Raw genomic sequence first — 25,123 nt, forward strand, 5'->3', positions numbered from 1 at the left:
ACCAGTCAAGACACTGGATTACCTACCCTAAGTTGCCCTGAAAAGCTGTGGGATTATTGTTTCTGCCAAAGATTCCTGGGTCTGACAAGCTCCCATGAAGAAGCTCAAGTCATAGAGGGTCCCCTCAATTTCTCCGAGGAATTCGGGTGTCTGAAAATTGAAATAGATCCTTCTGTCGTAGTCTACACTTGAATCGTTGGGATATACGGCATTAATTTTATGAATCCGTAAATCAGAACATTTCAATATATCCCACACATACCATCAAATCCCTTGTATTCTTACCTCAATGTTTAATTAAGAGAGCTTTTATCTAATAATGCATCGTGTCTAAATAGGGGGACTAGCATTGTCAATGTTTTTTAAGAGGAAGTGTAACTGATTGTGGTTTTCCTGTCATTGGAAGTTACAGTTTATTGTTTTGATTACTTTATATGATTAGAGAAATTATTTTATAGGAGGCGAGTCACAGTAGCTTGCTAATAAAACACTTCAGCTGCCATCCATGTCAATTTTTAATGTGCTGTAACATTGGCGTACATGGAGTATTGACAATGATTACAAATTAACCAGACTCTTCTTTTAGTAGTATATATCCCAGTTACATTTAGTCTCGAACAGTTCAAATAATTTTGTATTGGTATATTGAAGTTACACAAGGGAGGTACAGCAGTATATTAAAAGAGTTTTCCCTGATTACACCTCCCTCCCCCCTAAATTTTTCCTATGTTTGGATAATTAACTGTTGTTTATATGACTGCTGTAACCCATCAACTGTTTGATAAAAGTTCTACCAATGATTGTTTTGAATAAGTAAATTTCATAATTGATTGGAATGATTTTAAGACCTGTGATACATTAAAGGCTTTTACTGGTGAAATTGTAAATGTTCCTGTACTTTTTTAGGGTACATTTTAAATAGCTCAAGCTGCTGTTGCTATAAAGCCTTTTTGTATGATTAAGCCTCAATTGTTTATTGTGAGGCATTTCTTATAGTTTTATTTATTTCCATAAGTAGCCTTTGTTTTAAAGGATTTATGACCAATAACTTTGATGTTTATGTAGGGATAAAACAGTGATACTGTTGCAATTAGGGTTAATGTTATATCCTCCTGGGGAATTATATTGGTTTTGTCATAAAAATGTGCACTCGCTTTTTCTCTCTTATATTTGTATTGTTGAGAAATTTGAAAAAAAAGATAGCATGATTTTAAATTTTTTTATCATGGTCACCTACAACTTCTTTTTCTGTTTTCCCTGTATGTATGCCACTGCCTTGTGTGACGTAAGAGTGTGACATACTGTAGGCGAAATAAGAGATTTATTTGTATTTCCTCTCGGCTTTGACCATTTTAGTTTCTGCTTCTTACCTTTTGTCTGTTTTCTGTCTTCTAATTTAGTCCAAATTCTTTTACTACTTGCATTGATTTAGAATTTCTTTAGGAACCAATTCTTCCGCCATTCCCCTTCAGAGTATAGAAATGTGACACGGATGTCTTTTTCGTGGTGATGACTAGAAAAATAGATAATCTCTTCGAATATATGTTATGGAACCATTTTTTTTCTACTGCAACGTGTTGTCACCAGTCTTATTTTCTCTGAATTAATCACTGACAATTTATCGTATTAATCTTTCTTATCAGTACCTTGATGTCCATAGATTATTATTTTGATCATTGGTCAACTTAAAATACTCCAAACACTTATATTTAGGAAAGCCATTTCTTTAAGATATCGCATCATAAATTTGAGAGAAAAAACCATGACTGTCCTTGAAGTATATGTGGTAGTGCAGTCTCCCTTTATAATTAGCTATACTGTATACTGTATCAGACAAGCCACTTATTTGTTTCTCCTACTGTAGCAAAGAGAAGAAAATGACTCACCGGTTGCTTGAAATGTTGGCCGTTGAAAAAAACCCTATTTACCTGGCTTCTAGTGTACTGTATAGTATTGTATTAACTGCTCCACATGGCTTGTTCATTCATTTCAGGCAGCTGTAGCGGTAGTTCAAGGAATCGAGGGAGCAAACAAGTGATATTTAGTGATGGAATCCGGCCAGGTGGCGATCTGACCGAACTTGATGGGTCTGGGGAATTGCTTCCTCCTTATCGAAGAACGGGGAGGGTGGCTAGAAGGGTCGATCGTCCTACCACCGGTTAGTTTGACCTTTTTAACATTTCCATTCCAAGTCAGAAATAATGCTGAATCTATGATGCTCTCTTGTTAATATCATGATGTCTAGAATAAGGTTTTGGTTAATGCTTCAGCCTTCCGTGATTACGTGACCCATAGTCTTAGAATTCATCTCTAAATGGTGGAAATTCGTAGGGCATTACAGAGCATACTTTCTTCACGTGCATGTAAATATCCTGTCTTGTTGTATGGGCCTCTCTCGGCTGGCTTCTTACGCGCACACGAAAATGTATCGTATAGTTTAGAATTGAGACGTCACCGATAGCATCTTTGCAAATGCTAATCTATGCTGCCTAGCAAATTATATTATTTTATGTATATATATTAAATGCAAGCTTGGGTTATGGTCTGGAATTATTTTAGCATAGATTATGCTTCAGGAATTTTTTAAGGGCCATCATTGGTGCAACTTTAGATCTTAGGAATTGGGAATCCGCTGAGTCACCTATCATTTAATGTTACGAATATGGTTTGTGTTACGTAACATTTGTAAGCACGTTTTGCATGGCATGCGCTTCTCAGATGTGGCTGATGTAATGTTGGTACTGTACTAATCTGCTATGTATTTTAGTTGACTGTAGACTAAATTTTTAGTTGGTAATTATTTTTATTCATCCTGTGTAGTTTATTGTCATTCTTTATCATTATCCTCTTATTTATGGTTTACGAATAAAGAAGTATTATAATATATTGTGAATGCAATCTAAGTGAAAATATGTTTTTGGTAGTAAAAGGCTAATGTTGTAAAGCATTCATGTGGTTCAGTTCTTCACTTGGAAGCTTCCTGTCTAGTGATGGGTGATATTCTTATCGCCTGTTGAGATTAAATTCTTCCCAACTGTAATGTAAAATTAATGTTTCAAACTGCCTTCACTCGTCAACCACTTCCTTATTTGAGATAATTATTAAAAGCTTTAGAGTAGCACATGTTAACTCAGGAGTATGGGAAATCACAATTGCTGCTGATGCGGAAATGGTATGAGAGATCTTAATGCTGTAGCAAGGGGAAGAGTTGGCAGACTTTTTCTACTCCTAGGATATTTAACAACGTGCTGATTATTTACAAATTTTTTTATGTTGTCCTGGAGCTAATGTAATATCTAAAGTACATGTATAACACTGAGGTTTTAAATCTGATTTTGTGTATACTTTTAAGTGATTTAATTGCTTGCCCCATTCAATGTACAAGTTTAGTGTATAATGAACTCCTGAGCTATTTATGTCACTTCAAAGTTGGTACTTAGCTTTGCAGAGACTAAATTATTGAAACCTCTGACTGAGTGGTACAGTATTCTACTTTTAATTTTTGTTAGAGTAAGGGACGTGCAGATAATTTACAATTGCACATGATTGTATTGTGCAAGAGTTGAAACGTGCCTCATGCAAAAAAGCAATTTGAGCTCAACATTGAACCTTATAGTTCCCTACATCATTTCAATTACTGGATCGTAGTTGGATTTGGGTCTTAGGCAATCTTCCTGATGATATAAAAGTGTTTACTGAAACTTACAGTACTACACTGAGTACCATGAGAATTCGATGGAATGTGTAATGCGCCCTAGTGAGACCTGTATACCAATTGAGTTGAGGGGCATTTAATTTCTTTCTCTAATACAAGAAAATCACCGACATTCAGGAAATCAAATTAATTGGATTGGAGTATTATTGGGTAAAAATGAAACCTGTATTGTGGTAGTCTGTTTAGTTAAGATATATGAAAAATAAGAAAGAAATATACCCTTATAGTTAGTTCCTAGCAAAGGTAGTTTGTAAAGCATATTTATTTTGTCCAAAAGTAGACTTATGTCGAAGTCACTTTGAATAGGTTAGTAAATCTTAAGGCGATACAGTACCGTCGTGATTATGATGTTTATGGTAAATCTTTTACTTTTTATTGTCTCTGTAAGGAACTCGAGTCACAGCAGGTATTATACTTGTCATCAGTTAAAGAATAAACTGTGGTATGAATATAAATTTTAAGTGAAAATTAATACAAGTACACACACTTATGAATAATCATTAAGAAATGTAACATTTAATATGTGTGCATATTTAGATACATAGTTCCTCAGACTTTGTTATATTCAGTTGAAAACTGTGCTGAAAATTTTCCCAAATTTGCCTGAAAATCAATTTAGTTGGAGAGAAAGAGAGAGAGGGTCTTGTATTGATATATTAAAAAAAAAGGATATTGTCTGTCAAGTTAGGCTCACTTTTAGTAGCCCTAGGAGACCAGGGAAAGTTTTGGATTCCAAAGTCTTTACCAGTATCAAACCATCTGTTTGTTCCATTCTCATAGCAGTTTGAATTCAGGGTTTAAATTAGTACCTTCTTGGAATTTTCTGTGTTAATGTCGTTTGCATGTACTGTAGATGAATGTAAATATTTAGATAATTTCAAGTTCAGCATGAATATAAACGAAAGGATGATAACTAATATGATTGCCTGGATATTGAGAGTATTTCCCTCAAGAAAATAGAAAAATCTATATGCTAAAGTTCTTGGAGGGACATTTAAAAGTAAAGGAACTACTAAATGACTTCTGTAGAAGAAAAGTCCTATTAGAAATGTCCCTCCCTGGCAATCACCAGACGAGTTCAAGTGTCTCTAGTTTCTTGTAGTGTCTGCTACCTCACCATCCTTGTGAGCTAGAGATGTGGGCTTCAAGGGAGCATTTAGGTCTACCTGCTGAGTCATCAGCAGAGATTTCCTGGCTTTCTCTGGTCTTAGCTTGGGTGGAGGAGACTTGAGAAGAGTGCATGGTAAAACAAGGGAATTTTTGTATAGAGCAGGTCTGTAATGGTGGTGACAATTGACAGACTGCAAATAACTTGATAAAAGCAAGGTTTAGATGGGAAAGACCACCTGTGTTTTGCGATAGCCTTGCCTCTCCCAGTAAAATGAGGTTTGAGTCTCTTTATCATTACTAGGTATTATATGGAATACGGTTTCAAAAGTTGCCGTCCTTTACACAATTGATTTTGTTCATTGTGAAGATGTGGTGACTTTTAATTGAAAACCTTGAGTAAGTTGTGAAAATTATATGAATTAAAGGTTTAAAGGTCGCTCATGAATGGCAAAGGCAAGGGACAGTGACATTGCCCTAGCAAGTAGGACAAAGCCCTAGAGACTGACCATATTTTATGTGATCAGCGCCCAAGCCCCCTCTCCACCCAAGCTAGGACCAGGGAGGGCCAAGCAAATGGCTGTTGATGACTCAACAGATAGACCTATAGGCTCCCCCAAACCCCCCAACCTTAGCTCACAAGGATGGTAAGGTTGCAGACACTAATGGCACTAACGAGACTGAGTGGGACTCGAACCCCCGACTGGCAAACACCAGGCAGAGACGTTACCAATCAGGCCACAACAACCCATGAAAGGTTGATATTATTGTTCCTCATGTAATTGTGTACAGTTTCAGACTGAAACTACAAGAGTTTTGGCTCAGAGTCTTCATGACTAGTGGAGTTTACTGTAATACTACATGCAACACCATACCCATCAAGTACCCACTTTTCATCCTCCCCAAATGATTGATATATTACTGCCGGGGATTTTATTGAGAGCCATGACATATGACTAAACTACCTCTTGGCCTGTTCGTATTGTTTTTGCTGTAGTATGTAGCAAATATTTACCAGGCTTCAACAACAACTCATAAACATGGCATTAGTTCATGTTAATGGGCTCCCCTCGTGAATGCAGTTACCAAATGGTTACAGCTAACCCATAGGTCTTTTTTTCATAGTAAGTTTCTCCATTAGTACAGTACCTATTTGGAAGTGCATCGCTCTCAAGTTGCACTGATTACGTCATGGCTTCAACTACTTAATAGTGACTATTTCCAGTAGTTCAGTCTCTTGGTTCTTCCAAGAGCATGACTTTCCGTGCATGCACCAGACAGATTTCTGACAAGAAATAACTACTTGAAAATCTCGAGAAAAAATACTATTTGTGTTTTCTTTCTGTCATACTGATGTGGGATAGTGCTCCAGAACTTGACCTCAGTATTGCAAAGGGGGAAAGTTAAGAGGCTGTGACAAGGTAATCAATGTGAATTTGGATGGGATGAACTGGCAAGTGTTGCCCCGAGTCAAGTGACACCAGACCAGGATTTGAATATCTTTCGACTGTGGCTGGTAACAACGATGTTAAAGGCCCTAGAATCTCTGTGAAATTGTTAAATTATTGTTGTAAAACTGAAGCTCATTAACTTAAAGGCAAATATATGACAAGATGAAACTAAAACTTGTTAACTGGTTAAAGCTTAATTGTTCAAACTTACTCAAAGTACTAAAATTTATGTGTTGGCTGAAGCAGAATGATTTTGTCAGAAAATCAGAAAAAAATACTTTTCTTGCCTAGTGTTGTCTTGCAAGAAGTCTCACTAGTGGTGAAAATCTTCTTAAGAAAAGACAGGAAAATTCTTGTATGCTTGTAGTGAATGAAAATGAATAGTTTTGCTAAAACTGTAATGCAAGCAGAAGTAAAAAATCAAGCTGTACAGTACTTTCGACTTGAAGCAATGAGCAGTTAACAGTTCACCAGACAGTTGGTTGCTAGAGGCCTGGAAATTTCTGGGCACATCAGGAGGACCGACCTGTCGTCAGCTGCTGGAGGACTGATCTTGGGCAGCTCTTTAAGAGTCGAACTTGACTCATTGGTCTGAATCTCATCCCTTTTAGTAAATAGAATTTAGGGCTGATGTGCCTTGGATATCTGTGCACACAAGGGGTTTCTCAGAGATAATGTTCAGATCATGAAAAGGGAATAAATGCTAATTTTATCATGTTATTCTAGCATGTCAGCAATATTGAAAGTAAAGAGCATACTGTAAATAAACCTCTGAGCTAAACTGGAAACCATATGTTATATGAAGTAATTTCTCTGGAAGAGATGGCATTTTCTCACCTAACTTTCCAACTTCGCTAACTTTACCTCTCTTCAATTTCCTCCTCTTGTTTAAGAATAAATCCTTTGGATGGCCCAGTGGGAATCCAGAAGTTGCCCTGTTAAACTAATTGATAATAAGCTGCTGTATCATATTTCTATTGGTGTTGTTTTGTGGAGCTTTTCTTACTAGTAAGTAGGTCATCTGTACGTTACCTGGAAGTCTAATATCACAGATGGATTTTCTGCATAACCTGTTGGCATGAAAGCACTTGATTATAAATATGCATGATTGTAAATATTCCTTTAAAGTTTTGTTGTAGATAATCAGTATAAGGGTATCATTTGATCGACCCTAGCATAGAGTTGTCAGTTCTTATTGTAAAGAGTATTTACTTGGTTTTGCATTGCTTATTTTGATCTTGGTATTTATCTTTGGAAGCAACATATTTGTTGTTGCTGTTAGGAGATTTTCTTTAACAGTAGTTTTTATATCTGTTGATCTCTTAAAAGCAACTTCAAGAGTTCTTGTTTGTTAATGAGGGGAGAAGACAGGTCGTCTTTCCTCTATGTTCCATTTTTATACCATTTTTGTATGAGGAGATGTGCTCTCAAGTTTTAGGGTCATGTCTATGGCACTGTAGACAGTACTAAAGGTTCTTAATGGTGCCCTTTCATCTCCGTGTTATTTTTTTCTGTCATTTACTTTTCATTCCCTTTTTCTTTTATTATCATTACTCTTCTTTAATTATCATCTTTCACTTGATATTGATTGACTGATTTGAAGTTTTCTGGCCCCACAATTAATCTCGGCAATTCTTTGAGGCAATCCCTGATAATCAAAAAATTTCATTTACCTTGTCTTCTCCATCTACTTTATTATCATGACAAGAAAGTAGATCTTTTCCTTTCTACACTGGATACCTACCAAGGAGATATAGTTATTCTATACCATTTATATTATTTCAAATGGCAAGGCATCTTCCTTGCTGTTTCTATAGAAATTATTGTTTTCTTGCAGTATATTCTGCATGCTCTATCCGGCTGCTCTTGGACATTTCTACAGAATTTGTATAAACAATAAAAAATTGCAGTTTTGTCAAAGTCATTTCAAGTTGAAGAAACCATTCATTTTTGTGTCTTGTAAATAGAACAAGGGACTGAAACGCTTCGTTGAAAATTATGTATCTTTGATTTCTTAGTGAGTAGTTGAGGTTTTTGATATATTAAAATTCTACACATCTCTTGGATGTCTTCTAAATAAAATTTTATAAGGAACTATGCATGAGGGCTATAAGTTTTAACAATGTAATTACTGTATATGTTACTATGGGCACATCTGGTAATGTTTTTGGTGGGTTCTAAAGACTAAAACCGAAAGGTGTGTCATAAGAACTAGGTTGATTAATGATATTTCCATGCAATTGGAGACTAACAATAAAGATGCATAATGTCTATATACATTTGTTGTGATTAGTACAGAAGGTCCGCAACTTGCAAACATTCGGTGATACAAAAACAAATCCATCGGAAATCCTAAAACTTAGATATTGGAACAAAACCTCATAATAAAATACAGTATTAAAACATTAAATAATTTGATGCAGTAAGCAAGACGGCATTTGCAATATGAAACGAGGACTTTGCTGTCTTTTGCAGCTGAAAATTATAAAAATTATAGGCGTGCGAGTTAGGCGAAGTCTATCCTAGACCAAAATTTAACGAAATTCAACCTACAAACAATTAGACTTACAACAGCTTCTAGGAACCTGTTATGTTTGTGAGTTGAGGACTTTCTGTATTCAATATGGAAATATCAGGTATTCAATTCTAGTTGATTTTATATGCCACAAAAGTGAGGAAAGTATGCAACTGTTAAAGCCAACATAAAATTTTAAGAGCTGGTAGAATAAAGTTAATCTAAGCCTCTAATAGAGGTTGTTTTGTTTTGATCTCATTTAGAGTTAAAAGTAAAAGTTAAGTATCGGAAGGACTGAAGAAGAATGATTTAACCAGCAAACAATGGAAGAAAAATATTCACAGATATCGTAAAGATTATTATTCAGAGAAGTAAGGATGGCAATAAAATATAATGCAATATTGCTTTTGAGTATAATTATCCATAATCTTTATTGTGGATAAATTTTATAACTATTAATCTCAGAGTTAATTTTTTTTAACTATGACAATGAGAAGAAATTATTCTAATAGAATTTTACTGTATCTAATTTCCTATAGAAACATTTACGATCTGTATTACCTACAAGATTCCTTTGAATATATAACTAATATACTGCAGATAAAATAAAAATTGTTCAGACTTTATCTAATTTCTAATGCTATAAATAGATTCCATTGTTTGCTTTTAAAGTGGAGAATCTCCGTTTGCCCTCAAGTTAGCTTGAATCTAAAAGCCACACGAGAGGAAGACATCATCCCAATTCAATGTAGGGTAATTTGCAGTATGTATGGGCATGTTGCAGGCAGTAGTGGTGGTGAGGATGGTCGAGGTCCAGGAGGGTTGCTACGTTCCCTTCCCCCCGATCGATGCTTGATTCCACCGGGGGCTGGTCTCCCCCCAGTGGTTGTGAAAGCCCCTAACACTGGAGGTGGGTGGGATACGTTGCTGTTTTTGTGTTAATTGCTCACTCACTCTTTTCGGGCCTCATGGTGGTCTGTTGCTACTCCAGTCAGTGTCCAAGTTTAAATACTAATCGAGATGTGATGACATTCTTGAATGCCCTGGTCTTCTCGAAGCAAGTAAAACCTTGCAAGACTTTTGAGATTTTTAATAGTCAATTTTATGTAGATTTTTATGGTTTAGCCATTTTAAAAATTGAGGCTATACATACTGAAGTCCACTTAACTTCTTGAAGTCACCTGAGGATTAGCTTGCAAGCAGACTTAGAGAAGTAGGTTTATATAATCTGTGTATATGAAAATTCATTGTAAGAACGGTTCCTGTTTAATGGAGAGTTGAATTGAATATTTAATGGTATGTAGAAATATCATCATTTTTATTTTCTTGGCTTTTGATGATGCAAAAAAAAGGTGCTGATGGTAAGGCCTTTTTCTATTTAGCGGAAATTTCATAAACAAATCCTTCTAAGGACTTAAACTTTCAGCAGTATAAATATATTTAAAATTGGAAGCGTGTTATTGATTTATGATTTTTTGTTTTGTTTTTTTAACTTGTACAGCAATAATAAAAGTTGTTTACTAATTCTCCTACAATTACAACTATGCGAAACATATTAATTATTCATCCTACTGCTACTTGCAGCTTCCATTTTGTCCTAGTTATTGTTCTTGGCCTAAAAAGAGAAAACATCCACACCCTAAACTTATAACCGTGAAGAATTAACTGTAGGAAAAGGGAATCTTTTACATTTACAGTAGTTTTACAAGTAAAGTAGTTTATCCCAAGAAAGTAGAAGTTAGTTTCTGCTTTTCATCAAGGTTTTTTTGTTCTATCTTGAAGTAAATTAATTTGAATTGTATTGCAAATAAGATACATGATTATTCTCTCTCTCTCTCTCTCTCTCTCTCTCTCTCTCTCTCTCTCTCAATAAGGTTTTCCATGTATATTATTAAAATGAACTGTCCTAATACAGTAGAAAAAAGAAGAAAAGGGTTGAAAGGAAAGTGTCTCACTTGTACAGGTAGTATTGTTGATTGGTGATTATGAAGATAAATTGAACAGAATGGAGAAAGACATGGAAGTTTCCTGTAAAATATGATATGCTTAGACGACTTTCAATTACTGTGTTTATGAATGGAAGCTTGCTCTCCCCTACAAGATGGGGAGGACTCGCTGGTTCTCATGTCAATAGTAACTGTATTACTCTTATTTGCAAGTGTTACATTGTTCTTGACATAAAAACTGAAGTTACTGTTCTGTTTACATCATGTATAAACAATAATTTTAGTTAGGTACCTTGTAATTGAGGCTTTAAGAACAGATGAGTATACTGGATGTCAATGGTTTACATATATGTATGAGTATATCAGGCTGAATCTCCCATTCTTATTTATTGCCTTAAGGGTGCAAGTTCCTTAAATTGTAAGTGATCCTTTTATTATGAAAAATATCTCACGAAGCAATGGTTTTTATTACTTTAATAATTTACTTAAGTTGGACTTGCTTCTGTTTTGTTATTACAATAGTTGGGTTGCATGGCAATAGCTTGTGAATGAATAGGACTTAGCATATAGTATGGAATTGGCTGGCCAGTTAGCTTTCATGATAAAAAGATAAGTTATCAGAATGATGAATGGTAGATACGCAGTGGAAAGGCAGAGTAAAAGGGTGAAAATTATTAATGTCTATTTTGTATTTGTATGGCCCAGTTTTTGTTAATGACTAAATGCACTTTCAAATTTAGGCTGTACCGTACTTTATGTATTGGTATGTTACAGTGGTCTTTAGTCCTATTAATTATTTTGTAAGACTTACTGGGTTTCTGGGTTTTCAATATTGCTTCTCTATAGCATATGCTGGTACAAATGTATTGCTTCTGCTTTAAGCGCAGTGATGTTTAGCATACTTCTTTAATGATCTAAATACTCGTAACATTTGCTTATAAGTAATCGATTCAGTATATTGGCTAGTAGCAGAAGTTGATTTTGTCAATCTGAAACTTGAGTCGATATTTGATTTGCAATGTGTTCCTGCTTTTTGTATATATAATTCTAATTATGTCAATGATCTTGTGTCTTTCAGAGAGTAGGTCCTCAGGTTATAAGGAAGGTTCATTCTATGATGTATTGTAATTCTAGCTTTGAAGCAAGACAGAACATACCTAATTACATTACTCCGAGTAAACAAAGAAATTACTGGCCTATGGTAATGCAATAGTAGTCATAATCTATGACATGAAAACACACTTAATGACATGGAAACATAACTGGAACTTTAAAAACTCATTGAAGACATAGGTATAGTAGAGTGATAAAATGAATATTTGAAAAATAAATACAATTTGTACATGGAGATTGAATTTTATCCACAGAAACATTGTCAATCAAAACTTGTAATCAGAGGACCTGCATAGTGAAAAATTCTCTCTCTCTCTCTCTCTCTCTCTCTCTCTCTCTCTCTCTCTGGTGTGGTATGTCTGTTGAGTGGATATCCTCTATCTCTATCCTCCATATATTCTTCTTAGCTTTAAAAAAGCTTTTACTTTCAAGTATTTTTTCATTGGTATCACTTCATGACTGTATTTTAAACTTATGTATGATTTTATCATTCTTTATTTTAATTTCAGAATATGTATTTGAGGACAATCCCGACAGTAGTAAATTGGAGGAACAGTTGAGAGGGGACGGTCCTCCCGTAGTCTTTGCAGTGCGTAAGAACCTAACAGTCCTAGTCAAAGTAGTGAAACGTAAGTGTTCCAATTTGACTTGCTGTTCGTTATGCATGCAACCTCTTCTGGTACTCGTGACTTGAATATATGATGTTAGAAGACTTGCCCTCCTTGGGTCCTGATGCTATTTTATTGTACAGTAGTTGCAAAATTGATTAATATTTCTGAAAAAATTTTTTTGCATTAAAATTTGGAAGTCCCTTTAAAAAAATTCTATGTCAATAACTTTCTGCTGCTGGAGTATTGAAGAGACTGGAATTCATTTGTTCAATAATAATACTATTCTATACTAGGGAAAAGCATCCTCGCTTTCCAGCTATTTATATATTGTCTGTACAGATGTGAAATTCAAAAACTTTCTGTACTTTGTATTATTTTAAGAAAGATTAATTGATTTTGCATATCTGTGAATTCATTTCCATTGTATTTATGAATTCTTCATTCATATACCCTGACCGAATTTGCTTAGAAGGAAATAATCTTTCAGTCGAGTGTTGTGTGGGCGTGGAGGTGTGGAACATTGCCACAAGAGGCTTGTGTACGGTGGGCCAGGAAGAGATGGTGATATTGTTAGAAGTGGCGCCTGGGGAGAGCCACCCACCGAGAGATGTTTTTGGGTTCTTCCATACTGTGTATAAACAGGCAAACCAAGGTTAGTGGAGGAGACATTGGTGATGATTAGCAGTTGTTACCGTAGAGGTTACACAGTGTTCTTCAATAATTAGAATGTGTTTTGAACTTATTGAAAAATATGTTTTTATTAATTTTTCTTTTTTTTTTTCACTTTGAGAATAGCTGCCCAATGTTGTGTTAGGTCTCTCTCTCTCTCTCTCTCTCTCTCTCTCTCTCTCTCTCTCTCTCTCTCTCTTTTTTTTTGCTGCCCAATGTTGTGCATGGAATATTACTTATTCACTGTTTATGCTGATTTAACAAGAATTGTGGCATTCATAACTATCCTTTGCTGTGAAAATGTCGAGGCAAACTTTGTATTGATTATATGTACATTCTTTTTCAGGTAATTTGGTAACTGAAATGGGGCATACAATATTTACGGAACCGGAAGGGTTCCTCGGCTCCCGCGAACACGGAGGCTTTTTGTATATCCGACCCACCTTCCAGTGCCTGCGCAACTTAGTTTTACCTCCATCTCCGTACATATTTGCCGTCCTTATACAAAAATGGGAGACTCCCTGGGCTAAGGTATTTGATTTTTAAGTTTTATCATCGCTTTAGATTACTGAAAAATATTTTGAACTGGAACTAAGCGCAGCATAGTTAATAAAGTACTTACTGTAGTTTTATTTCTCTTATTTTATAGAAAGTTTTCATTGAAGTTGAGAAGTATTAGGTTTTAGGGCCCTTGTTGTGCTAAGTTAGGAATTTTGTAGGTTTGGTGCAGTATTCTAGTAGTTATTAGCTGTTACTCTAGGATCATTGTGCAACGGTACGAAATAACACTTATGAACAGTGCAGTTTTCAAATGAAGGAGATACTATATGGTGTTTAATGCGTGTCTGGAAAAAAGCAGCATTGAATGAGGGAAACTTTGCTAAGTGACATATTTTCTTTCTCTTAAAGTTTGAAGAGATCTTCTATGATATCACTATCACAGCTTCCTGAATTTACAATGAACTTTGGGAAGAATTATTGAAATGAAATTATATTGACTCTTTTCACCCCTAATGGACATACTGGTACGTTTCACAAAACCCATCCCTTTACCTCCATGGACATACCGGTACGTCTTTGCAAAAAACTGCTATTTACATTTTTTTTTTTTTTGCATATTTTTGATAATTTTATGAGAAACTTCAGGCATTTTCCAAGAGAATGAGACCAACCTGACCTCTCTATGACAAAAATTAAGTCTGTTAGAGCAGTTTAAAAAAAAATACACTGCAAAATGTGCTTGAAAGAAAAAAAATGCCAGGGGGTTAAGGGTTGGAAAGTTCCAAATAGCTTGGGGGTAAAAGAGTTAATATCAAATTATTATTACAATGCTTACCAAAGTTTATAAGCATTCCCCTTTCCTCCCCAGTTATATTGTCAGGAGGTATTTTAAGTGAGGTTTTTCCCTTTCTAGAAGAGAATGACTAGCTAGAACTAACGCAGCCATATGTTCACCCAAGTCAATAGCTGCATGTATGGACAAGGGAGAATGGGAATATTTTACCCAATTAGGAAATCTTATAACTTTTTCAAAATAGGTAGTCCAGTTATGTTTATCTTTCCATATAGCCAGTTTCTTGAATGTTTTTTAAAGTGTTAATTTCTTGAGAACTAATTCTTCATGCAGCTATTTGCTATGAAAATATTCTTATGATGATTTGATTTCTCTCAGAATACTGGATACAGTATTAGTTTTTTGAATAGAAATAAAAGTAGATCAATTATAAATAGATTATATTGACTCCAATTTTCCAGGTATTCCCGCTTCGTTTAATGTTACGCATGGGTGCTGAGTTCCGGTACTACCCGTGCCCCCTAGTTTCAACGAGAAATAGAAAGCCAGTCTTCTGTGAAATAGGTCACACAATTATGAACCTTCTAGTGGTGAGTAATTAAATAATTTATGTACTGACTGTTACACTCTAGAAATTGCAAAAAAGGATCGATTCAAATCAATAGATTTTTAGATTAAACATACACTCTAGAAATTGCAAAAAAGGATCGATTCAAATCAATAGATTTTTAGATTAAACATACACTCTAGAAATTGCAAAAAAGGATCGATTCAAATCAAGAAATTTTTAGATTAAACATACCAACATAATTTCTTACCTTAAAGTTGTGTTAAGCTGATTACAGGATTTTGATACAAAGATGATTTCATTGGAATATGTTTTGTAACTATTTTAATCTCTTGCAGGATTTTCGTAACTATGCCTACACCGTCCCCACTATCGAAGGTTTTGTTGTACACATGGAAGATAAAAAGACAAGTTTATTGTTTCCTAAAAACAGATATGAGCAGGTAATAATTTTTTTCATATTAAAATTCATGACGAACATTTATTTCCCACTTGATAATTTTATGTTTGTTGTGGATAATTCTTCAAGCTTGGTACATGATAATGTAAATGTATATTTTTTTCATAGTTATTACATATAAGTAACTGAACATTGGTTTTTCCCTTTTGTTTTAACCGGCTGATTTAATTTAAAACAAGGATTTATGATTTTTTCTTTTAAATGTTGATGGCTCTTTAATTTAGCAGTTGGTTGGACCAGAGTGGAACATGATTGTTTTAATTCTTCCGTTGCCTTATGCCTTTTAAATATGCCTTGTCTGGTTCATTTACTTTGTCGTCTTCATTTAGATTTCTCAGTGGTTTTTCCATATTCTGTATGTGGTTTTTCATTTCTATATTTTATCTTTAATTTTTTTTCCTTCTAACATCTTTATCATGTTTGGGTACATGTCTTTGCAGTTTTTGACTGCCTCTCACTTTTACTATCTAAAAACTCAGCTTTTTTATTGTTATGCATTTGTGGGAATTTTCTCCCTCTGCAATTAAAGTTTTAAAGGTCACATATGAATGACATAGACAAGGAACAGGATAATGTCCTAGAGACTGACCATAGGTACATATGATCATTGCCCAAACCCCCTTTCCATCAAGCTAGGACCAAGCAAAGCCAGGCAATGGCTGCTGATGACTCAGCAGGTAGACCTACGGTAAAGCCTTAAACCCCCATCCCTTGCTCAAAAGAATGGGGAAGTTGCAGACACTACTATAAACTATCAAGCTTTAGCTAGTCTCAACTTTCAACAGATTTCCAGGCAGGGATGCTTCCTGTTGACTACCTCAACCTCTTAATTCTGAATGGCCTTCCGGGTACAGTGCTGGGACACATTATTCAAATTCCATTCATTCATAAATAAAACCTTCTAAATGTCTTTTAAATGATGGCACTATTATTTCACCATCTCGTGCAGTTTCAAATCTATTTCATAAACCTAAACATGAGTATTGTCGCTGTATATCACTCCTCGACTCATGAGTAACTTTTTTCTTGATTACGAGATTCCCTCTTGATTTTTCTTGATCTTTGACTCCTTTATTTTCTTCATGATATATTGTCCTTATAATTGTATCATTTTCATTTCAGATTTTTACCTTTCGTGGTTAGACTTGAAATGGAGTCTCTCAATTTGTTTTTTATCTCGTTGTCTATCCTTTATTTTCCCAAACTCCCATTAAGCCTGTCTTAGAGTTTTTATAAATCCTGTCAATTTGTATCTACTATATCTTTCTCCTGGTTTGTCTCCATTGCATAACCCTCCATCTTGTGCTGGTGTTAAATCCATCAAGTGTATTAATTTTACCCTCTTTATTTCCTTATATTAATTTCTTTTAATTATTGTAATTTCCCTAAACAAGGTGTTTATTTTCAGGTAACCAAAGCATTGAACAATAGCAATGATCATGTGCTGGCCCTTGGAGCAAATTTCAGCCCTCAAGCCGATTCTCATTTGGTGACTATAGAAAATGATGATGGGCATTATTCCACTCAGGCTATTAACATCCACAACCGACCCCGCAAAGGTAAGCATAAGGTTGTTTACGTACCGTACATTCGTTTGAATGTAGACCGTGAACGGCTCCTAGATTTATATTTGTGTCCTTGGCTTAAAAGTATTGTTTTAGGATGAGTAGATTTTGTCCCATTTCATCTCTCTTCCAATGGGGTAATGTCAGCATTTTGTCTAATGCAGTGCACTGCAGACATTACCATAGGGTCTTTTCTTTCTCTTTTGGTCTTTAGATCCAACACTTTTTTTCACACTATTGCTGTCAGCCTTTCACTTTGCTTTCTCTCCCTCTGGCTGTTTGAATTATACATTCGATCCTTTTCAAGATTTACTTTAGTCAAGCTATTTGTTGGTGATGAACCAGAGGGAAAATCTATACCTAGAACTAGAAGAAGGGGTAAGTCAGCAGCTTGCCCCCTCAATCAGACATTGAGGTAGCTTATGTGGTAGAGCTAGGTGAAAGACTTACATTAAACTTGACTCTCATGGTTGGACCCAGTCTTGGTAGACTGCCATCCCTGAAGACAGCAAAAGTCAATTTGAATTTCATATAGACCTCATAGGACAGATTTTTTTAGAATGATATATTTTTCCTTCCTTGTTCATTTCCCTTTGTAGGGTGGTGTCCTTTCCTCAGTGAATTTAGAAAGTAATTCAAATTTTAAACCATAAATTCCCTTTCAATGACAGCAAAAGGACCACAGTAGTGAGCATTTGTACCCCAACAAGCAAAATTTGCTGTATAACTATGTTCTCTATTAATGTGACCACAAAAAAGGAAAGAGGGAAGACTACTGAGACTGTCCAACATATACAAACCTTGTTCGAATATTGGCAATAGATATCAGAGTAATTTTTTTTTTTATCTTACCAAAATAACTTCTTAAATTCTATACAAAGAAGTTATTAAGTTGCTCTCCAAAATTTCTTAAAAAATCTTTCAGACTCCAGGAAACAAATGAATGGTTAGTTGAATCTACCACCAAAAACCCAATTCATTGTTTTTATCCAAATGTCATCTCCCTAACTCCTAGTCCCTTGGTGTTGGGTAGGGACATCAAAAGACAAGTGCATTAATTTTATACATATGAGCACTAGGTAATTATTTTGCATAAAATATAGTAGACTTTGCTTCCTCTTCTGTCCCCTCAACTTAATTTTTCCTCTACATTTTGAATGTGAAGGGGATGTTCTTGAAGAAGCGGAAAGTGTCAGTGCCAGTTATAATCATATTGAATTCATGGTCTTAGAGGTCGTTGGAGCATTGCTTATATCTTGTTATAAGTATTCTAAAACCTCTAAGAGAAAAGCTCATTTATTAACCTAAGTATAGCTTTGCAGTATGAATGGAAATAGGTAAACCGTGATAAAGTTTAATGGGTGTTGTCCCATGAGGAATAAAGTAAACCCTTATAAGCATTCAGTGTGTTGAAATGAATTATGTAGAAAGGGAAATTTGCTTGTATATAATATTTAAAGCTATAGTGTATGAAAATAGAATTATTAGGCCCAGAAAAAAAAAGAATTCCAATTGAAAAATCCTCTTTCTTTTTCAGTTACTGGAGCAAGCTTCATCGTCTTCAATGGTGCTCTGAAAACCACTTCAGGGCTTTCTGCTAAGTCCTCTATAGTCGAGGATGGCCTTATGGTTCAGGTAAGAACCGGGAACTACACATAGATTTTTGTCATAAATGGCACTTTCCCACCGTTTTATTACTTTGATTATTCCTTACAAATTTAAGCCTGTATTATTAAGTTGTGTTTTGCATGCAAGAAGAGATAAAAGGAAGCTCAATACACTTAGGTTATGAAAAAGAAAATCATGTATAATTGATATTGACAATACAGTACTGATGATAAGGATGATTGTTTAAGGACGGCACTGAATTTTTTATATGTAGGAAACTACAATCACCAGATTATATTCCAAGCTTTGAACAACTGAAGTTTCCACTGTTCCTACTTGGAAAATATTTGTGAGTTTTTGTGTATTGGATGATTTTGTGAGTCTTAGAAATTTATGTAATCTTGTGATGTTAGTTTTCATTAAAAGATTTTACTCTCAAGTAGGATTACGGTTCTTGAACTTCTTATCATTAAATATAAACCATGTTTTGCTACATTTCTTAAGTAAAACGTTTGTTTTTAATAGATACCCTCGGATATGATGACCAAACTCCGAGACGCGCTACGAAACATGAAGGAGTTTGATATTCCTTGTGGACCCGTAACTGCAGAGCAGCCGGATGAGGTTGTTATCATCAGATGGATTAGTGATGATAAGAATTTCAATGTAGGGTAAGTGCTCTTGATACAGAAAATATGCTTTATCATTATATAGTTATCATTATATCTGACAAGAATATGTTATTTTTAGTGGACAGACAAACATTAGCATAAGCAGGTTTGATATTCATGAATTTGATTAGTTTGGGAATACCCTGGAATTTCATAAAGTAATATTTATTGGTATTTATTCAAAATTATGTAATAACAAAATCAGAGTAGGCCATCATAGAAAAGACAAATTGAGGGTACAGTATTACACAAGGCCTTGATCATTCACTTATTTAACCCTTTTACCCCCAGGCTATTTGGAACTTTCCAACCCTTAACCCCTAGGCATTTTTTTTTTGCAAGCACATTTTGCAATATATATTTTTTAAATTGCTCTAACAGCCTTAATTTTCATCATAGAGAGGTCAAGTTGGTCTCATTCTTTTGGAAAATGCCTGAAGTTTCTCATAAAGTTATAAAAATATGCAAAAAAAAAAAAGTGTAGATAGCAGTTTTTTGCAAGGACGTACCAGTACGTCCATGGGGGTAAAGGGATGAGTTTTGTGAAACGTACCAGTACGTCCATTGGGGGTAAAAGGGTTAAAGTTAGTTCAAAAATGGCAGAGACAAGGGACAGGTCAATGTCCAAGGGAGAGTAATTCAAGGTTATCTCTGTCATAAAGTTTATTTTTCAGGACCTTTTGTATTATTTTAATGGATTTTTGTCTTTTCTATATGGTGCTATATAATTGAATAAATACCCATAATTATTGCTCTAGGGAATTCTATGCCTTTCCCGCAATTAATCAAATTGAAAATAATAAACCAGCGAATGGCACAGTCTGACTGCACCCTGAGATTTGATGGTATTATCTTGGATTGTATACTTATGCAACCATGGTTTTATTTTTCCAGTATTAAGAGTGCTGTAGATGAAAAGCAGATGGATGGAATACCGTCTGTAAAAATCCACTCTGGAACAGATTACGTCAGCAACGCTCACTTGATTAGGTGGACTGAAGTTTTCATTCTACAGGTAATGGGTGACTGTCATTTATATAATTTATGCATACAGATTTAAATGATTGAAATTGAACATTAAGTTGGATAGTGGGTCATGGTAATTAGAACTTCTACAATTGAACAATACATTGATGATATCAGGCATTGTTGATATTAGTTTCAAGAGAATATTATAAACTGTTGTTGGGATTTGAGTTGTCTTATTAACTAATTTTTTCCAATTATCAATAATGGTATAGAATTAATTTGCAATATAGTTGGTTCTTCTTAGCTGCAGTAGGTAAATAGTTCATTGATGCATTTATTATAAATAGGGAAAATGTTATTGACAGCATATATTTTGCCGATTGCATTTTTTTATTTGAACTATTGTAAATAAACTTTCTTAATTTTTCTAAAGGGAGAAACAAACAACAGTAACGACATCAACTTGAGCCGCCTCTCGGAAATCCTGGCCCGTGCCTTCTGTGTTGCCCTGACCCCTCACTTAGCGGATATGTATGTTAACGGCCATACAAGACTCGGGTTGCGTTCTACAATTCATCAAGATAGTGTAAGAAACTGTTTTCTATGTTTTTATCTGTCTCATTATTTGATGTTCACTTACTCCTTCACAAGCGCACACACTGGTGTTTGATGTATGCTCTTAGAGAAAGAAGGACTATCGGAATTGACCTTAGTTCACTTGCTCTACGGAAATAGGGAGGCTTTTGTTTCACATACCTAATACCATTGTTTTGATAGTTTTATAGAATCATCTTAAAGGGAAGGTCTTGCGGAATTGCCAGCAGACATTGCTTAAGATAGAGAGGCCTTGGGGACTGGTTATGTGTGCACGGTTAGTCTTTAGGGTGTTACGCAACTGTGCAATGGCCAAAACTTTTGTATCGTTAGATTTGGTCTTTTGGACATTGTCTCTCGTGGTGACATATGTGTCCTTCATTCTGGTAACTAAAGATAAGATTTAGATGCTCCTGCTTAAAGCTTTTTCTTCATATCTCATTGGTTATTTCTATTATTAAGGCCAAAATATTACTAGAAATTTATGGATCTGTTTTCCTTTCGAATGTTTGTGTTCAAGTCAATTCTTTGGATGTAGCAAATCACAAGAATCCATAAAGTAGTTTAACAAGAAGCTTTCTGAGTTATACACGTAGAATCTTGGGAGGACTTTCTTAGAAGTTTAAGAGCTAGGTAGGAAGAGATCAAAGAAAATACTGTAGATGAAAAGTAGAGGAATTACAAGCTTTATATTTACAGTAATTCCCAATCGGACACACTATTCTATCTTGTTTCTTTTCCTCTTGTTTTTTTTAATCTTTTATAGAGTATTTATTAAATATCTATTTTAGTGTTTTTACTGTTCTTAAAATATTTTATTTTAATCGTTTATTACTTCTCTTGTTAATTCATTTCCTTTCCTCACTGGGCTACTTACCCTATTGAAGCTTTTAGCTTAGCTAGTAATAATGATAATAATAATACTAATAAAGCTAGTATTGAAAAAGTATTAAAAATATTTTCCTTTTCTTGAGTCTTGTATATCTGGATATTGTTTCTCCGCAGGTTGGTTACGAAGCCGGCAGTAGTGGTAGCCGTTTACCAGCTCCTTGCATGAACGACCTGGATACAGAACTCATCCCTGTCATTCATCGGGCCGCAGCCAATGTAACGGACGAACCTATAATTTTAGAGTTAGTATTTCATATCATGGAACAATAGTCGAGTTGTAAATTGAAAAATTGTACTTAAGGTAGACTTCTGAATCTTGACATTTGAACAATATGTCAAAAATATTATTGTACGGTACCAAGAGTTTTATGTACAGATATATACAGTATTTGAAGTAATTTTTCTATATTCACAACATATGTTGTCATTGTATATGTCTCCAGAGTATGGATCCCCCTAGAAAGGGTAATAGTAAGAAATTGAAATCACCCTTTTTTTCCTGGGAAGATAGTTAGTCTGAAGAGTGCGTTAATGCTGGTAAAGACGTTTTCAGAGAAAGTAGAGTGTTGAACTCATTTCTTAGCTCCTCTGTTATTATTTAATTATTCAAAGTCTCTGTCTCTCTCTTTCTATCCCCTTATTATTTAGGGAGGTGTAGGACATATCCACATCTTACAGGCCCATTATATATGTTTTAAGTATGGAAGCATTTTCATATCAAATAATTTTTCTAATTTTAAATTGTAATAACCTTCCGTAATTTTTGTTTAATCTTTGTAGATATACGTTATTATATCGATTTTTAATTCTAATATGTATGCCTGTATATACATAAACATATATATTGTTAATATATATGTACAGTACGTATATATAAATATATTTACCTGGAATTAGTAAATATTGGACCAAGTTACTTTCATGCAGCTAAATCTGTCCAATTGTAATCTTGGTCATTTCATTTATGACTGTATGATCACTACATTTGTAGAGCATTTTCTGTAGTTTTGTATTTTTTATCGAAATGGAAAATGGATCGATGAACTCTACTTGTTTATATATATTCGTAACGAAGATTCTCGCTCTAATTGATCGCAAGGATTTCCCAGAAATTTGCATTGCTTATGATCTCATGTCTCCACTCGTTGCACTTTGAAACAAGTTGGGTAAGTGACTTATATTTTTGAAAACTTCAAAGTCCAACTGTTATCTCAAAGAACAAAATTGGCATTAAATTTTTCTCAAATGTCTTCCATGTACAAATGTACAGGAGATTACATATTCTATAGGCTGCTGTATCATATATCTAATGAATCTTGTATTTCTTATTAAAATATGGTTGTTTTATTCTACATTATTAGTTTGTATTGTCACATATAAAGAGCAAAAAATTGTTATTAATTGTAAGATTAAAAAAAGGTATCAAAAAAATTATAATAACAGTAATACCCTGCCAGACGTCGTTAGTTTCAGGAGACCCGAGACATAAGTTCCCTTCAATGACTGTAGACAACAACTTAGTTACAAAATACTATCATTTTATGAAAACCAGATGAAATATTAACAAAAATGTATTAGAGTAACATTAACACATTAACAATGATTACATTATCTTAGATTTTGCATTTCTTTACTCATTGGACCTAAAAGAAGGTGGCTTTGGAAGTGTTGAGCCAGTAATGACAGAGCCTTTTCAATAACATATTAAACAATGTGATCTTTGTCCTGGATAATTGTGGACACCATTGTCCAAGCCAGGCCTAAAGCTTATGCAATGGATTTTACATCTTTTCCTTCTGATATCTCTCGATCATGTCCAATTTATCTGGCATTGTTATAACATGATGCTTGGATGCTCTAACTTTACTTTTTGTAAGGGCCATGGCTAAAATCAAGAGAGATTGCCAAGATTCAGAAGGATGGCATTAACACAACAGGACAACATGTAAACGAACTAACTACATACATGGGTGGAATAACTTTTAACCGCAACAAGGTGGAAGCTGTTTGGGTCTTGTCTGTGAATTGTTTTTTTTCATTGTATTTTATTAAGTTGTTAATGAGATATTTTAGCTTATTTATATTACATTTTTAACAACCATTCGTGAATTAATTGCTGGACTTAACAAAGTAACAAAGCCAGTACAGGTTCTTTTAGGATACACGCTTATAACTACTGTACTGACAGTATACTTTCGAGAAGGATTAATATGTCGTCATCAGATGTAGTGTATGTTTTTCTGTATATTTCTGATATTTTCTGTGTACTGTATTATACTTTTATATTCATATTGAATGCATAACTTTTCTGATATAAATGAGCCATTTATCATCGTTATTGTGCGATGAAGAAACAGACAGATGTAATTTTGATTAATTATTTGCATTTAATATTTGATGAGTGACATGAAGTCGAAAGTGGTTTAAGCAGAAACGACGTGAAGTATGGTACCGTATTACTGTAATTATGAAGTCTGGAATTTTTTTTTTCTCGTTTACATAATTTTAAGTAAAAGATGGGAAGACTTTATCCCTTAAATTTGGCATGCTGGATTCCTTTTAGGGGCTGATTTGGAAATTTGTCTTTTGAAGTTTAGGCAACTCCATTAGGCAGTGCTCCCCCATGTCTCTTTATATTTTCGAGAGTACAGTATAACTCAAAAAGCAGGCTGAAGTAGAATGAATTGACCCAATTTGAATCTTGAAGGTCGACATCTTCATATATACAATGATTGGGTTTGGCTTTTATGAAGGAGAAGACTTTTTAAACAGATTCAGGAAAAGATTAATTCTGAATGTGGTTACATTTAAAATCCTCATCGATAAGAGATTGCTTACAGTAGTTTTGAAAGACTGATTTTGTTGTTCTAGAGGCTGTGGTACAGTAGATAGAATTTACTGTACAGCACTTGCACATGATGGCAGGATATAGAGAAAAGAAAACTATAAAGTAAGGTTTTGTTTGGCTGATCGCCTCACCCCTCAGAGCAGTGTAGATTGTGATAATGCAGTCTTCAGGATAGCAGTAATACAGGCTGTTAGTGTATTCTTTTATAATTAATGGTTGTGAAGAGGGTTATCAACTCGTTAAAGTATTCTATAGGTTGGCAAAATCTATACTGTAGGTTTTATTCATGTATACCAGATCTTCATACACACTATTTTCACTATCATTTGGTAGTAGTTAAAAGTTCCTCCTCTGACCTGCTATTGTGGCTGCTCATGTTGATGTGAAAAATATGAATAAAACAAATTTTTTCTATCGAACAAATTATGAGGAAAAATAAATTTTGTGTTTATTGGCAGAAATTCATGCCATTGTATATTGGTTATACTGTATATGATTCATAAATGTACATTCTATAAATTTGTTTTC

At 34.5% G+C, this 25,123-nt stretch overlaps 1 protein-coding gene across 4 annotated transcripts in view; it reads left to right on the forward strand.

The window, feature by feature from the left end:
* Positions 1-24,191, forward strand: part of LOC137622316 (zinc finger FYVE domain-containing protein 16-like) — a 53,051-nt gene extending 28,860 nt beyond the window's left edge. For 2 of the 4 annotated variants that reach the window (XM_068352889.1, XM_068352888.1), the window contains exons 6-18: positions 1,994-2,158; positions 9,573-9,698; positions 12,357-12,476; positions 12,946-13,110; positions 13,474-13,658; positions 14,883-15,011; positions 15,328-15,432; positions 16,858-17,008; positions 18,552-18,649; positions 19,148-19,293; positions 20,188-20,308; positions 20,696-20,848; positions 21,862-24,191. In XM_068352889.1, the coding sequence (XP_068208990.1) occupies positions 1,994-2,158; positions 9,573-9,698; positions 12,357-12,476; positions 12,946-13,110; positions 13,474-13,658; positions 14,883-15,011; positions 15,328-15,432; positions 16,858-17,008; positions 18,552-18,649; positions 19,148-19,293; positions 20,188-20,308; positions 20,696-20,848; positions 21,862-22,017 (1,820 nt within the window). In that variant the 3' untranslated portion in view covers positions 22,018-24,191. The remainder of the gene's footprint in view (positions 1-1,993; positions 2,159-9,572; positions 9,699-12,356; positions 12,477-12,945; positions 13,111-13,473; positions 13,659-14,882; positions 15,012-15,327; positions 15,433-16,857; positions 17,009-18,551; positions 18,650-19,147; positions 19,294-20,187; positions 20,309-20,695; positions 20,849-21,861) is intronic. The other 2 variants (XM_068352890.1, XM_068352891.1) reach the window with 2 other exon arrangements.
* Positions 24,192-25,123: the final 932 nt, after the last annotated feature.

Source organism: Palaemon carinicauda, chromosome 29 (assembly GCF_036898095.1).
Source record: "Palaemon carinicauda isolate YSFRI2023 chromosome 29, ASM3689809v2, whole genome shotgun sequence".
NCBI classification, from domain to species: Eukaryota; Metazoa; Arthropoda; class Malacostraca; order Decapoda; family Palaemonidae; genus Palaemon; species Palaemon carinicauda.